General features: G+C 46.4%; 1 protein-coding gene and 5 non-coding genes across 6 annotated transcripts; 5 read left to right on the forward strand and 1 right to left on the reverse strand.

Moving 5' to 3' along the window:
* LOC130040317 (high mobility group nucleosome-binding domain-containing protein 4-like) lies at positions 1-1,632 on the forward strand. The gene has a single exon (XM_056132349.1). The coding sequence runs from the start codon at positions 69-71 to the stop codon at positions 339-341; it is 273 nt and encodes a 90-aa protein (XP_055988324.1). The 5' UTR covers positions 1-68; the 3' UTR covers positions 342-1,632.
* Positions 1,633-8,080: 6,448 nt separating this feature from the next.
* TRNAK-UUU (transfer RNA lysine (anticodon UUU)) lies at positions 8,081-8,153 on the reverse strand. Its single transcript has one exon. It is a non-coding gene; the product is annotated as a tRNA-Lys (tRNA).
* Positions 8,154-8,989: 836 nt separating this feature from the next.
* TRNAA-CGC (transfer RNA alanine (anticodon CGC)) lies at positions 8,990-9,061 on the forward strand. The gene has a single exon. It is a non-coding gene; the product is annotated as a tRNA-Ala (tRNA).
* Positions 9,062-9,630: 569 nt separating this feature from the next.
* On the forward strand, positions 9,631-9,704 carry TRNAI-AAU (transfer RNA isoleucine (anticodon AAU)). Its single transcript has one exon. It is a non-coding gene; the product is annotated as a tRNA-Ile (tRNA).
* A 1,435-nt stretch (positions 9,705-11,139) lies between these two features.
* TRNAP-AGG (transfer RNA proline (anticodon AGG)) lies at positions 11,140-11,211 on the forward strand. Its single transcript has one exon. It is a non-coding gene; the product is annotated as a tRNA-Pro (tRNA).
* A 1,093-nt stretch (positions 11,212-12,304) lies between these two features.
* Positions 12,305-12,377, forward strand: TRNAK-CUU (transfer RNA lysine (anticodon CUU)). Its single transcript has one exon. It is a non-coding gene; the product is annotated as a tRNA-Lys (tRNA).
* Positions 12,378-14,694: the final 2,317 nt, after the last annotated feature.

The following is a 14,694-nucleotide window of genomic DNA, read 5'->3' on the forward strand; positions in this document are numbered from 1 at the left end:
GAGCCGCCGCTTCCCCAGCCCGCAGCGAGAGGCCCGCGGAGGAGCCCTCGGCCCTGGCCGCTGCCACCATGCCCAAGAGGAAGGCCAAAGGCGACGCCAAAGGGGACAAGGCCAAGGCCAAGGAGGAGCCGCAGCGGCGGTCGGCGCGCTTGTCGGCCAAGCCCGCGCCCCCGAAGGCGGAGCCCCGGCCCAAGAAGACCCCCGCCAAGAAGGGGGAGAAGCCGCCCAAGGGGAGGAAGGGCAAGGCCGAGGCGGCCAAGGAGGGCAACAACCCCGCCAAGGGCCGCGACGCCGCCGCCACCGCGTCGCAGCGGGCCGAGGGCGCCGGCGACGCCAAGTGAGGGGACCGCGGGCGCGCCCGCCGCTGGGACTCGGCCCTGGGTGCGAGGGGCTTTTCCTTTCCGACCCGTTTTATAACAATGTAGCGGTCTTGGTTGTTTCGTTTCCGTTTTTGTTTCTGTTTTTCCTCTAAGTTATGTTGTTAGCGCACAGCACACTTGGTTGATGTCGTTTGTGGGAAGGGCCAGGACCACTAAGAAGGGCCCAGAAGCTGGTTTGCAACGGGCTGGAGGAGTTTCTGTGGCTTTAGATGATTCTGGGTACCCCGGAGCCACCGTCTGGCCGACACACCCCCGACCCCTCGGGGGCTCAAGGCCCCCACCCGGGGACAAGAGACATGTCCCGTCCTCTCGGGCCGGCGCAGACGATGCCAAAACCCAGATCCTGCTGCGGCCTTGGCACCCCGACACTTGGCTCTGTCTGACTCCTTGCCCGGGCCCGTCGGGGGGTCCGCAGAGGGGGGCTGTTGGCAAGTGTGTCCTGGGCACCGTCGGGCTGCGGACAATCCGGTTTTCACGGCTCCAGCTCAGAGTGGACCCGAGCAAAGCAGTTTCAGGCCCGGGAACGGGCCGCCCCGTCGGAAAACACCTGCTTTTCCGCAACAGCAGGAGACTGTCAGTGTCGCGGTGGCAGGGGAGGGAATCTGGAAGGTGTGAACTGTGTTCTGCGGGAGTTCAGTGCTTTTGAAAAGGAGCGCATCAAGCTGGATACAAGTCGGTTTGGCAATGGGAGCAGAGGCCTTATTTTCTGCCCAAAGTTATTAAAGATATTCTTTATTGCATCGTAAAAGTTTTATAGTTTTGCTTATCACATTTGTGGAAAATGTGAGCTAGACGTTCAATGTATTTTTTTTTCCCTGTATGGGTTAATGGTTGTTCCAGCACTGTTTGCTGAAAAGTTTCTTCCACCTACTAATCCCTAACACTGATTTATAAATTGTCGTGGTGGGGGCCTGTTCATGGTTTTCCTGACTCGCTGGGCAGTTGGTCTCGCCCTGAGGCAGTACTGCACAATTCGGAGTGCTCCAGTTGTAGAAAAAAGGCCCCGCTGGGTCAGGAGAAGTCCCACCTCCCTCAAATTTTCTTTCTTGGATGTTTCTTGGCTAATTCTTAGGCCTTTGCCTTTCCATACAACTTCTGGAATTAAACCCACAAGTTTTCAAAAGAATGTTTGCATTGTATTGGATTTGTATTGAACTTATTAGATCATCACATTGCAGCTTCCGGTCCGTGAATGAGGTATCGCTCTCCATCTAGGTATTTTCAATGGCTTTCAATAAACTTTTATAATTTTCTCCATAAATGCCTTCTTTTGTTACGTTGCCTAGGGACTTTGTACTTTTTTTGTTTTTGAGGGGTTCATGCCTGACTGTGCTCAGGGGTTACTCCTGGCGGTACTCTGGGGACCATATGGGATTCCGGGGCTCCAAGTCGACGTGTGCAAGGCCAACACCGTCCTTGCTGTACGATCTCTCCAGCCCAGACTCTACTTTTTGAGGCTCTTTTATAAAGTATAGTTTGTAGTTACTGCATTTTCTATTTTTAGCTAAGTTTTTATGTTCAGCAACTTTGACAAAATGTTCAGTTTTCATATCTGTACTATTTGTGGTTTTCTACATAGCAACTATCTATTCTCTATAAAAACAACTATTCTTTATAGTTCCTGCATGTTTTTTGGTGGGGTGGTGGAGGGGGGAAGGGCGGCTGTTAGGGACTTTCCAGGTACCAGGACTCTAGTGAACAATCAGGGAAAGTCTGACCTCACTAAGCTGATTCTTGTGAGAAATTTCTGTGACAGGGGACCGTAAATAAACAAGTTGTGAGTGATAGAATGTGAGGAGATCTCCGGTGGAACACAATATAAGGAGCATAGGAGGATCAAGGGATAAGAGCAGGGGGCAGACACCCTGCACAAAAGGGGGGAAATGCAGAGTGAGGGGGAGAGCGATTCGAGAAGCTGTGGAACAGTGAGGACTGGAGAGCTAGTGCAGTGGTCAGGGCATGTTCCTTGACTGTGGCCAACCCCAGTTCTACATCTGGCACCACACAGTCCATGAGCACCACCAGGAGTGCTACCAGCTCAGAGCCAGGAGTAAGCCTAATGCTCCTGGATGTGACCCCAAAACCAACACACACACACACACACACACACACACACACACACACACACACACACACACACACCCCATGAAAGCATAGTCTATTCGCGGGCATGTAGGCCTATGGAATTTAAAATTTTAGTGTGTCTAGCAGCACCTGTTACTGTTTCTTGACAAGGGTGCTTAGTTTTTGGACAACTATTGTTGAAATGGGACCGGAATGGTTGTAGAGTGGGGAAGGCACTTGTCTTGTATGTGGCCTTGTATGTGGCCTACCCAGCTTCCATCCCTATCACATATGTGCCCTTGAGCATTTCCAGGACAATCCCTGAGCTCAGAACCAGGAGTAAGCCCTCAGCACAGACCTGACAAACAGAACGTGCTTGGAAATCAGGCTTTAAAGCTTTGGCTCACACTGGGCAATGCTTGGATTTACTCCTGGCTCTGCATTCAGGATTGACTTCTAGGGGACCATATGCGATGCCAGGGAACGAGAACGAGCTCATGTCAGCCGTGTGTCAGGCAAACACCCTCCCAGCTGCACCGTTGCTCCGTCCCCTTGCCTACTTTGAATTCACCGGGCAGTGACCTTCAGTATCTAGGAACCCAGAAATTAGTTAATAAATAGCTTGAAAGTGGGTGCTGATATGAAGCAGCCCACGTGCTGGTGAATTTGTAAGGTCTGAGGATTACAAAGAGCTGCCGCCTTGGTCTGGTGGGCTGGAGAGGAAGGGAAGGAAGGGCCTGGACCTTTCCCTGGTTTTTGCCCTCAGTCCTCTTTGTTGTGTTCTCAACAGAAGTCACAGAATTGCCAAGTGTCTTCTACACCAGCTCCTGAAAATGACCCTGAAACACCTCGATACTCCACTTCACTTTCTTTTATTTTTTCTTTTTGGGCCACATCAGGCAATGCTCAGTGGTTACTTACTCCTGCTCTGCACTCAGGAATTACTCCCAGTGGTGCATGGGGACCATAGGGATGCCGGGGTTCGAACCCTGGATGACCATGTGTGAGGCAAACACCCTATCCCCCTGTACTATCAATCACTCTGGCACCCAATATACCACCTCTTTTTTATTTTCTTCTTTTTTTGGGTCACACTTGGCGATTCACAGGGGTTATTCCTGGCTCTGCACTCAGGAATTACCCCTGGCAGTGCTCAGGGGGCCATATGGGATGCTGGGAATCGAACCCGAGTCGACCGTTTATGTGCAAGGCAAACGCCCTATCCGCTATGCTATTGCTCCAGCCCCAATAAATTTTTTTTCTTTTTGGGTCACACCCGGCGATGCACAGGGATTACTTCTGGCTCTGCACTCCTGGCAGTGCTCAGGGGACCATATGGGATGCTGGGAATCGAACCCGGGTCAACCGTGTGCAAGGCAAACGCCCTACCCGCTGTGCTATCTCTCCAGCCCCCAATAATTTTTATTTTTATTTTTTAATATACCACCTCTTGAACTCTACAGCTGTGAAGCTGTGACTCTTTCAGGCCACTTAGGGACTTCCTCCTTGGTGTTACCTTACCCCTGCAGTGCACACCCCTGCCTTTGGTGGGTCAGGAAGGCGGAGACCTGGGGCCAGGTAGTTCTATTCCTACATCTCAAAACTCTCACAGAACCGGCTCCTGGAGTCAGATTCTCCCCCCTATAGTGAGGTTCTAGAGGTCCACATGCAAACGGCTTAACCTTCCAGATACCAGGGATCACCTCTGGTTTCCGTGTACCACCTCCTTAACCCCTCTCAAAATCTTTTGAAAAATAGAAGATATTTAAACACACATTAACTACAAAGAAAGTCAGTTACACAGCAAAAAGGAAATCTTCATTAAAAGTTTGCCATCTTGGACTTGGAGCAATAGCACAGCGGGTAGGGCGTTTGTTGGGTTAGACTCCCAACATCCCGTTATGGTCCCCTGAGCACCACCAGGAGTAATTCCTGAATGCAGAGCCAGGAGTAACCCCTGTGCATCGTTGGGTGTGACCCAAAAAGCAAAAGAAAACCAAAAGTTTGTCATTGTGGGCCAGAGCAATAGTACAGCGGGTAGGGCGTTTGCCTTCCACGTGGCTGTCCCGGGTTCAATCCCTGGCATCCCATATGGTCCCCCAAACCCTATCAAGAACAATTCCTGAGCACAGAGTCAGGAGTAAACCCTGAGCAATGCATAGCAGCAGGTACGTATCTTTCTGCCCCAACACAATTTGCTAACTAGTACTATCTGTACTTCGTAATTAATTGAACGGTGAACATTAACACTTGTCCTCTAATTAGTTTTATTTATTTTTGAGTGGGGAGGGCCACACCCAGCAATGTCCAAAGATTATTCCTGGCTTTGTACTCAGGAATTAGCCCTGGGATGTGAGGAATTGACCCCTAATCAGCTGCGTGCAAAGTAAGGACCCTACTTGTTGTAATAGCGCCCTGATTACTCTAATTTCAATACGTCAAATGTGAGATATTTATAACTATTGTGATTTTAAAAAAATGTCTGAGTTGGGACTGGAACAATAGTACAGCAGGTAGGACACTCGCCTTGGACATGGCTGACTGGGGTTCAATCCCCAGCATCCCGTATGGTCCCCCAGTACCGCCTGGAAGAATTTCTGAGTGCAGAGGCAGGAGAAAGCCCTGAGACTAGCTGGGTGTGGCTTGAAACAAAAAAGGTCTGACTTTCTTGGTTGACACGGTCACAAGTACTTCCTAATTTAGTCTTTCATATGTGAAAAATATGCTAAATTTCTGTATAAATCCCAGAAGCACCAAGAAAGTTTTTCCCCTCTGAGGACAGAGGTGGGGAACAGCCCTTGCAAAAAGCTGCAAGCTTTGGCTTCATGACTGCACTGTCCATCGTTACAAAGCGAACTGAACCTCACACGAAGAATTTAGCTCTGAGTATGACCTCTGATGGGAAGAGTCCTTAGCACAAGCTTTTGTTTGTTTGTTTGTTTGTTTGTTTTTTGGGTCACACCCGACAATGCACAGGGGTTACTCCTGGCTCATGCACTCAGGAATTTCTCCTGGCAGTAGTACATACTTTTGAATTATTTTCATATATAAGTGGGGAAAGCTTCCACCTGGATCTCTGGTCTCATTATTGTTGGGTGATAATAAGCTTCTCATGAAGATATTTCATATGTGCTCTTTCCAGCAGTCAGCATTGCTTTGAGTCTCTTCCTGAAATAGTTCTCTTATGGCAGAAAGCTTGACTTTCTCTGAGGCTGTTGCTGAAGGCCCTCACAGCGGGGTTGACATGACTGACATTGGAACACAAAGCAGCTGAAGTCTTTTCTTTTCTTTTAGAGATTTTGTAGCTCCTTAGGAGATTTAAATTTTTTTTTTTTTTTGGAATCACTGTGACCCTTACAAAGCTGTTCATGATTAGGTTTCAGTCATACAATGTACCAACACCCATCCCTCCACCAGTGTACTTTTCCCAGCACCAGTCAGTGTCCCGTTTCCTTCCCATCACCCCCCATCACCCCCCAACCCTCACTCACCCTGCCTCTATGACAGATGCTCTTCTTCTTCTTCTTCTTCTTCTCCTTCTTCTTCTTCTTCTTCTTCTTCTTCTTCTTCTTCTTCTTCTTCTTCTTCTTCTTCTTCTTCTTCTTCTTCTTCTTCTTCTTCTTCTTCTTTTCTCCTTCTCCTCCTCCTCCTCCTCCTCCTCCTCCTCCTCCTCCTCCTCCTCCTCCTCCTCCTCCTCTTCCTCCTCCTCCTCCTCCTTCTCCCCACTCCTTTCCTCTCCTCTCCTCTCCTTTTGGGCATTGTGGTTTGCAATACAGATACTGAAAAGTTATCTGGAATACCCCTTTACCTACTTTTAACACTCAGTTCTTGTCTAACATGATCATTTCCAGCAGGTGTTGTTACACTGTTCCCTTCTCTAACTTACCTATCCTCGCCCCTGATCCCCCCACCCCCCCACTTGTGGTTGATTCCAACCATTGACTTCTGTTTTCCCTGAGTGGTTCCAAGAGTATCCTGCCCGCACGGCAGAGCCTGGCAAGCTCCCCCTGGCGTGTTTGATATGCCAAACACAGTAACAAGTCTCACAATGGAGACGTTACTGGGCCCGCTCGAGCAAATCGATGATCAACAGGAGGACAGTGCTAATAATTCAGGCATGCGGTTCCCGGGGCTGAGATCTCCAAGCCTGCTCAGATTGGGACTGGACCTTCTCCACCCAGATCTCCCATCTTCCAGTAGGTGGGCGTCACACCCACCAGCTGCCGCCAGTGCCAGGTTGGTCCCATCAACGGCCAAGACGCAGAGACTATAAAACCCAGTTTCCGGAAGCGCACAGCCTCATTCGTGGCCACACGACATCTTATTATCTCATTTTTCCTTTGGAGAACCCGGCAGGCTACCAAAAGTATCCTGCCCACACGGCAGAGTTTGGCAAACTTCCTGTGTTGTACTCAATATGCCAAAGACCAGTAACAATGATGGGGCTCATTCTCCTAACCCTGAAAGAGCATTGGAAATGGCTCTTTTAAAATCTCAGGGCTAGGAAGAAGGAGACGTTACTGGTGCCTGCTCGAGGCAATCGAGGAACAACAGGATAATCGTGACCGTGATATATATATATATATGTATATATATATACACACACATACATACATACATATATACATATATATATATATATATATATATATATATATGTCTGTCTCCTTCTGACTCATTTCACTCTTCATGTCCATCCTGGAGGAGTTTTTAATAGTTTTAATAGCAAGAGGAAAAAAAGAATCAAGTCACTTTGTTATCTTTCCAGGTCCATCAAAGATGAAATTTCTGCTTTGGGCAAGTTCCAAAGGTTTTCTCAGTGACCCCTAACAACATCAGAGCTTGTATTTGTACCCATCTCTTCAGGTGACTCAAGCCTTTGGTTGTCTCTTGGACTTAGGGGAAGGAGGTGAGTATGTGAGTTACTCAGTCCAGGCCCTACTGGGCACTGGCCTTTCATCTTCATGGTCACCCCACAGCCCAATGTATCCAAACGACTCGAGGAGATACCAATTTCTTAATGCTAGCACCCGCAATCTTTAAGAATGCTCTGGACTACATATACGCTGTCTATATAGCAAGGCAAGTAAGTGGTAATTCAGGCAATTTTGTTGCCTGAAACCTATGAATGTCAGCGTCCAGCGTAAGCTAAACTCCAAGCTGAAGGTCCCTGCTACTGGGTGCTGGGTTCTGGGTGCTGGCAGCAGCACCGTGTTCACCTGGGTGTTCAGGGCTGAGCCAAGCACGGAATCGAAAGGAGGACAACTGTGTAGACCAGAGAACAGATCTGCGCGGTGATTTTTCCGCATTTGACCTATTGGTGTTTCACTATTGGTTACAGGAGCTGCAGAAGAAGCAATCGTCCTGGCTTTCTGTACTGAACAGGTCATCTATTTCTCAATTGCTGTATACTTTGGACTCATTTTCAGTTTTCAGAGAGATCAGTCTGTGAATGGGATTACCTTCTTCCCTGTTACCTTTCATCGGGATATAGACAAAGAAGAGATGTTGTATTTCTCCTCTGTACTTGGGATTTGTTTTCGGCTTTCAGGCAAATTTGTCTATGTAGAGGATTATCTTTCTCCCCGTTACTTTTTATTGGGTTATATAGAAAGAAACGTCCAAGAAAAGAAGGACGCCCGAACAGGGACTTGAACCCTGGACCCTCAGATTAAAAGTCTGATGCTCTACCGACTGAGCTATCCGGGCTCACGTCGTTCTACGTGGCCGCATCATCTATAGTCAATGTATCCTTCGACTTGGCGCGGCATCTTAGAGATTTCACTTGGGATTTCATTAAAAATAAAACAAACAAACAAACAAACACACAAACAAACACCCTCTGCTTGTAAGTACCCTAATTAGCAGAGAGAGTAATTCACAACGAAAAGTCTTTTTATGTTAGTTGGGACTTTCCCCTCCTCGCCTTCTTTTCTCTCCACCGTGTATGCTCTGGCGTTTCATGGATCTGCACCACATCTGCACGATTCACAGCGGTCAGGAACTGCAGAGTGCTGACTTAGTCTGTTCCCAGGCTTCCCTAGAGAGAGATCTCAAGTAACCTACGTTTGAGTGCAGACCAAAGGAAGCTGACTAGGGTGGATGCCAGAGATTTTAGTGGATAATCGAGCCATCTTTTTAATTTAATTTAATTTTTTATTTCATAAAGAGCCTCACTTGGACACCTGAATATAGGTCGCCGAATCGGAGAGGTTTGGTCTTACGCGGGGTCTTTGCTGTCTTCGGAGGAGAGGGAAGCTTTTAAGAGAGCAACTTGCTCCTTTTCTGGGTGTCAGATTTGGGTAGGGAATTCAATCCTTGGGTATCTAGAAATGTGTGACTGTAAGGTTTCTGCCACTTGGGACGTCGAGGTAAGATGCATCATTAACTATTAAATGTTCTTCTGGTTGTCCAGAATTTCCACGTTTAGGAAGGCCGAGGGGAGCGTGAGGGGGGGAGGCGACGAGGAGGGGGGGGGCGCGGAAAAGGGCGAAGATAAGGGCCAAGGAATTGGGGACAATATTAAAGCCAGGGTACCTAGGGCTGGGGATGTAGCTCAGTGGTAGAGCGCATGCTTCGCATGTATGAGGCCCCGGGTTCGATCCCCGGCATCTCCAAGCCGTTTTTGCCTTCATATAAAGGTCGCATGGTTGTCATTAGTTGTCGTTGTTTGTCAACGTATTCTAATTTGCCTCTTCACTCATTTCCTCCTAATTTTGGACGTGGCATGTAGAACTAAATATATACAAAAAGAGAAACTGCTATTTTAGAGTAGTTTTTGATATCTCTACGTGAAACGAATGAAATTGGAAAGGAAAGTAAAATTTTTTTAAAAAATCAAAGAAAAACAAAATCAAGAAGGAAATGGCCGTAAAGGAGCGAACTAGAGAACTGCTCAAAACCCGTCATTGAACCTCGGGATTTTAAGGAGTTTTAAATCAAGACTAAGTACACGAAGGAGGTATATTGTTAACACTCGGGGCTGCGTCGTGGCACGGGAAAAGAAAATTACACGAAAAATGTCAGAGAAAGAATGAAGCTCAGACTTGCGTGAGCTAGTTCAGCTGTTAGGACGCGCGATGCAGCTTGCAATAAATAATAGACAACAGTACAGAAATAAACAGCAAAAACGAAAGAATGGCAGCTTTTTCTTGTAAAGATTTTCGGAGGCAACCGGGACGCAGTTGGCCGGTTAGCTCAGTTGGTTAGAGCGTGGTGCTAATAACGCCAAGGTCGCGGGTTCGATCCCCGTACGGGCCACAGGTGCCTTCTTTTTCCCCCCGCCTTTTTTTTTTTTTTTTTTTTTTAAATTCCCCGTTGACATCAATAGTGAAAAGACGAAAGCGTTGTCTTCAGACTGCTCTACGGTAATTTCCTATGGCAGAGTTTCGAAATTTTTGCCTTTAGAGAGAGAGGAAAAGAAAAAAGCAGGAAGAAACCTTAGGAGTGTTTCAGTTCATGAGCAGGGAAAAAAATGGTATCAATTTCATTAGCGGCCAACAATGCCCGGAAAGTTCTCCGAGAACAGATTTCAGCTGACCTGCGGCTCCCAGGTTCTCACCTGGCGGTGCTCGGCCTGTTCTGTGGCTGATTGCCCTTGTGGGGGGAGGGATCATCACTCATATATATAAGAAGAATCCCATCGTGAGAGATTCTGTCTGACCCTCGGTCACCAATCTGTGGGTCCAAGACAGCGGACGTCGGCAGTCACGTTCTGTCCATTTGTTGCAGTTACATTTCTGGAATCAATCTCATTTCCCACCAAAACCAGCCCCCCCTCCCCCCGCCTAATTAGTTCCCCATTTTCCCGGTACAATTCCCTTCCATTATTCGCGACCTTAGAACTTTATCTCCCGTGAAATGAGCAAAGTTGAGCTCTTTTTTCGTGGAAAACGCCGACATCTCTGAATTCCACCTGGATTTTGGAACCGTGCCAACAGACGGTGTCGCGCTGATGAGTGCGGGAGCTCGTGAACAGTGCTCGGAGGGAAGAGATTGGAGAGAAAGCTCAGACCTCAGAGTGAGGGCGAATGCCAGGTCAGTTTCCTGCAGATCTCTGCGGGAGGGCGAATGCCACGTCAGTTTCGGGCACGTTCATCTGTTTTAAAATAGGAATGAAAAGAAAAAACTGCAGTTCACGTATCTGTGGACCCTCACCTCACAGGAACAGCTTGACGATTGCCAAAGATGGGGATGAGGAGGGGAAAATGGGAGTGGGTGTTAAAAAGTTTCACCTTCACGTTGTACAGTAAATGCTGGAGACGTAATGCACAGCAGAGAGACTGTAAGTCAACTAAAACAATTCTGAACGGTGTATTTGGAAGTTGCTGGAGTAGATCGGAAAAGTTTTCATCCAAGAAAAACTTCGTAACTATGAGTCAGCTATCAGGTAACAGAGGTTACCTGAGCCTACTGTAACATGTGCAATGTGTACTAGGTCAATATTGTACAATTTAAACTAATATGTTGCATGTCAATTACAAGTGAAAACGCAGGGAGGAATTGACAGAATTAAACCGTAAAACAGAATCACACCATAGAAAAGTAAAATAAAAACTGTAAGAAGTTGCAAAGATATTAAAGGAAGGAAAGAGAAGGAACTGGTGGAAAGGGAAAAAGAAGGGGAAAAGGAGATGGTAGGTGCCATAAATTTGCTGAATGTTAATATATTTAAGAAAGACCCTACTAGGTATCTGGCTCGTTGGTCTAGGGGTATGATTCTCGCTTAGGGTGCGAGAGGTCCCGGGTTCAAATCCCGGACGAGCCCTGTTTTTATCCCTCTCCCTAGTTTTTCGCTATCAATATTTTAATTTTTTTTCACTGAACAGAAAATGGTAAGTCACTATTAAAGAAAACTGCTAAACCTCCATACCACGCCTAGGTAGAAATATATACTTGATCCCAATAAGTAATGAAAAGTCTTCCAAATAAAAATAAAAAAGAGACATGTTTTTTCAATTTTGACTTTTATTCAGTTTCTCATTAGCTCTAAAATGATCCATGCGAAAACATATCCTGGTGCTGCTAGAAGTTCCGGCTCGTCCTTTGCAACCATATGAAATGAGTTGAAGTACCACGTTTACTTCTTAACTCAGTGTTACTCATCCTTCGGTTTAACCCATTAGAGCAGTGGAAAATCCCTGGACCACGGAGACCAGGTGTTGGAAACCTACGTGGAAACTAAGTGGAAACTTTCCTTAGTAGTCGAGTTCAGGGTCTATTAAGTCCAACAAACGTGCGTCGCCGGCGGTAATTGAAACTTACAAATGAAACTTACAAAACGCACTGAATCCTGTATTTCAGGGGTTCTTCTTTATTTTTAAATTAAAATTGCAACACCTTTCTCCCTTTGTGGGAATGTATAAGCCTTGGTGATAGTGGTGGAGGATAACAAGCAAAGGGGGCTTGGAAAGGCAGGAAACCTTCAAATGTTTTCTCCCAGGTTACAGGCGAGGCGAGAGTTGACTCCGGCGGGAACAGCTGAAGCAAGCAAATCCTCAAGACCCCGCTGCGAGTGGACACTGGAGTGCTCTGGGGCCTTGCCTCTGAGCCAAGTGGGCAGGCTCTGGGAGCCCAAAGTTAGGAGTTAGGGTCTTGTTGCTTATCATCCGGATTCCCACTCTTGAATTCTAAAGACAGTTTGTGATCTTGGTGAAAAATGGGAGAAAGAGGGAAAAGGTCGTGAAAGTGGCCGGAATGCATAGTTTCTAATAGTTTCTAATAGTTTCAGAGTGTGTTGGTTGGTATTCTGTGAATTGTATAACCCCTTACCTCCGAAACATCATAAATTTGAACCCAAAGTAGGACAAAGAAGAGTGTATGCATCCTCATAATACATTAGGGAGCATACTTACACAACCGCCCGGCTAGCTCAGTCGGTAGAGCATGAGACTCTTAATCTCAGGGTCGTGGGTTCGAGCCCCACGTTGGGCGAGTGTGTTTTTATTCTTATTTTCTGTCTTTCTATGCTTTTTCTTTCAACTTGATAGACGCAGTCCTACTCCCCCAGCAAGTACAGCAGTCCCGCAAAGGAGTTCCTGCAGGCCCACACGTTGTTAAGTATGAAATTATTGAACTTTGAGGAGCACTCAGTGTTAGGCGCCTGAACGAACTACTTTGACCTGTTTTGTGACTGTATCAGAGTTTAACGCGCGCCCCCTAGCGGGGACGCATTTCTTTGGCCTAGCAGATTTTGTAACCCGGGAGATAGAAAACCCAGGCAGAGATTTTGTGTATTTCGCCTCTGCGATGACTCTGGAGCACAGTCCCCACCAAAAAGGTTCACAATGCAGGGGAGGAATTCAGAATTATTGGAGAAGGCAAGACAGGGGGTGAAGAAATGATCCGAAAGGAAAAGTTTGGGAGGCGGCAGCTCAGACTTGCTCCTGGAGAGTTCTGACAATGATCAGCTACACTTTCTGACCCACGCCACAGTTAATATGGAATAATAAAACAAATTTTCTATTGCCTTTCAATACCTCAAAGCCCACACCTTGACGGCACAAGGCACTTCTCAGAGATAGTGCTATTTCCAACCTTCAACACAGGGTAAATTAAAGAACCAACCAACACACAATATATTGCAATTTGCCAACAGAATAAAATTAAAGATCTGTGTCTGTTTTTCACAGTTCAAACTGCATCTCTACCTCCAAATCCTATGAACTTTTGCCCACCAGAAAGAAACTGCGCTGTCCTGCCCACCGTTTATTTCTACCATGTTCTTTTTGTGTGTGCAAATCGATGCTGGTTATAGAATAAATCAACTTAACCCAGTGCTTCCCAGTATTATCCCAGAGAGGAGTGGATTCTATTATTATTTTAGGGACTCGGAAATCAGGCCCTTGGTTTTGGGAGAGAGAGTGCAGGGGTTCAGACTCTTAACCTTGAACCTATCCAACCCAGGTTACATCCCTGGAGCCGTGGGGCACTGCAGGATGTAATCCCTGAGCACTGGAGGCCCTCGCTCCCATTTCTATCTTTTAAGTATAGAAAAAGAAAGAAAGAAAAAGAAAAGAAAAAGAAAGAAGGAAAAACAAAATCAGCCTTTGGATCAAATTAATCAAGACATTTTATGAAATGTCCTTGTTTCTTTGTGAAAAATCCCACCATGCACAGCTCCTTTTGTCTTTCCTTTGAACCTTTCCTCAACTGGTCTGAGCTTGTCACCAACACACCCATCACTGTGGAACACAGGAAAATGCTTCCACAATCCGCTGGGTTCTTCTGAGGCTGGTAGAATAGTGAACTTACTATCAGAGAGACTAGTAGAAGAAAAGAAAAATTTAATTGTATTGCTATGGAGTCTCTACAATAAATGAGATTATTTTTAAGGTAGGGTTTTATCCTAAACTAAGGAATGGGATGGGGGTCAGATCTGGTATCTGATTGATGCGAATATTCTGCTTGCCAGAAAGAATACTCACCAGTGATTTGTCAGTCACATGCTGGGGACATTGCAAACCCCTAGTCTTCTTGTAAAGTCTGATCTCCCTTTAACTCACCCAGAAGATTTTGCTTATTGCAATTTTCCTGAGTATTTCCTGGACAGAACACAGAAGGAGAACCCAGAGAGAACTGCTAATAGTCATAGCCGCATCCTACTTTTCCGACGCTTGTGACCCCTTGCTTATATTGTTAACAAGTGTTGTTGAGTTGCCTTAAGAAAGGAACGTTAGAACCAAAGATCTATGACAACCTTTCCAAGACCACCAGGAGAAACGCCAAAAGGTGTGGCCCCCAAACCAAAAATAACCAAAAACCAAAAATAAAAAAGGGGCACTGAAGGAAGTTTGGAGAAGTATTGGGGGAAGGGTTTGCTTGTTTTGGAGATCAGAACCAAAGACGATCGGCTGGATGTTTATACTAGAGACTGTTCTCACCCAAATTTACAGTCCAACCCCCTTTCAAAAGAATCTCATCCCATCTAGGAGACCTTCCTTAATCTCACTCCAACTGGATCTCAGATGATTAATTCCATGCAGTTGACTTTTAAGTAATGGTATAGTTTTGGAGCTACTGTTTTAAGCATTCAGTTGTTATCCCCTAATATTCTCACATTGTGTATTCTTAAACTTTCCACTCTAATCTCCCCCAAACATGCGGCCAAGGTTTCTGTATTATCTTTATTATCATCACCGCCCCCAGTCCCACGTGCAAAGGGCACAAAGGTCGCTTAGCTAGTGACAGGATTCAAAGGAGACCGTGGGGCTCCAAAGCCAATGTTCTTTCCATTTTATTACACACAGGC

This window comes from Sorex fumeus, unplaced genomic scaffold (assembly GCF_029834395.1).
Source record: "Sorex fumeus unplaced genomic scaffold, SorFum_2.1 ptg000094l, whole genome shotgun sequence".
Classification (NCBI taxonomy): domain Eukaryota; kingdom Metazoa; phylum Chordata; class Mammalia; order Eulipotyphla; family Soricidae; genus Sorex; species Sorex fumeus.

Excerpts from the sequence above, each read along its gene's own strand:
- LOC130040317 (XM_056132349.1), top strand. The coding sequence starts at position 69 with ATGCCCAAGAGGAAGGCCAAAGGCGACGCCAAAGGGGACAAGGCCAAG.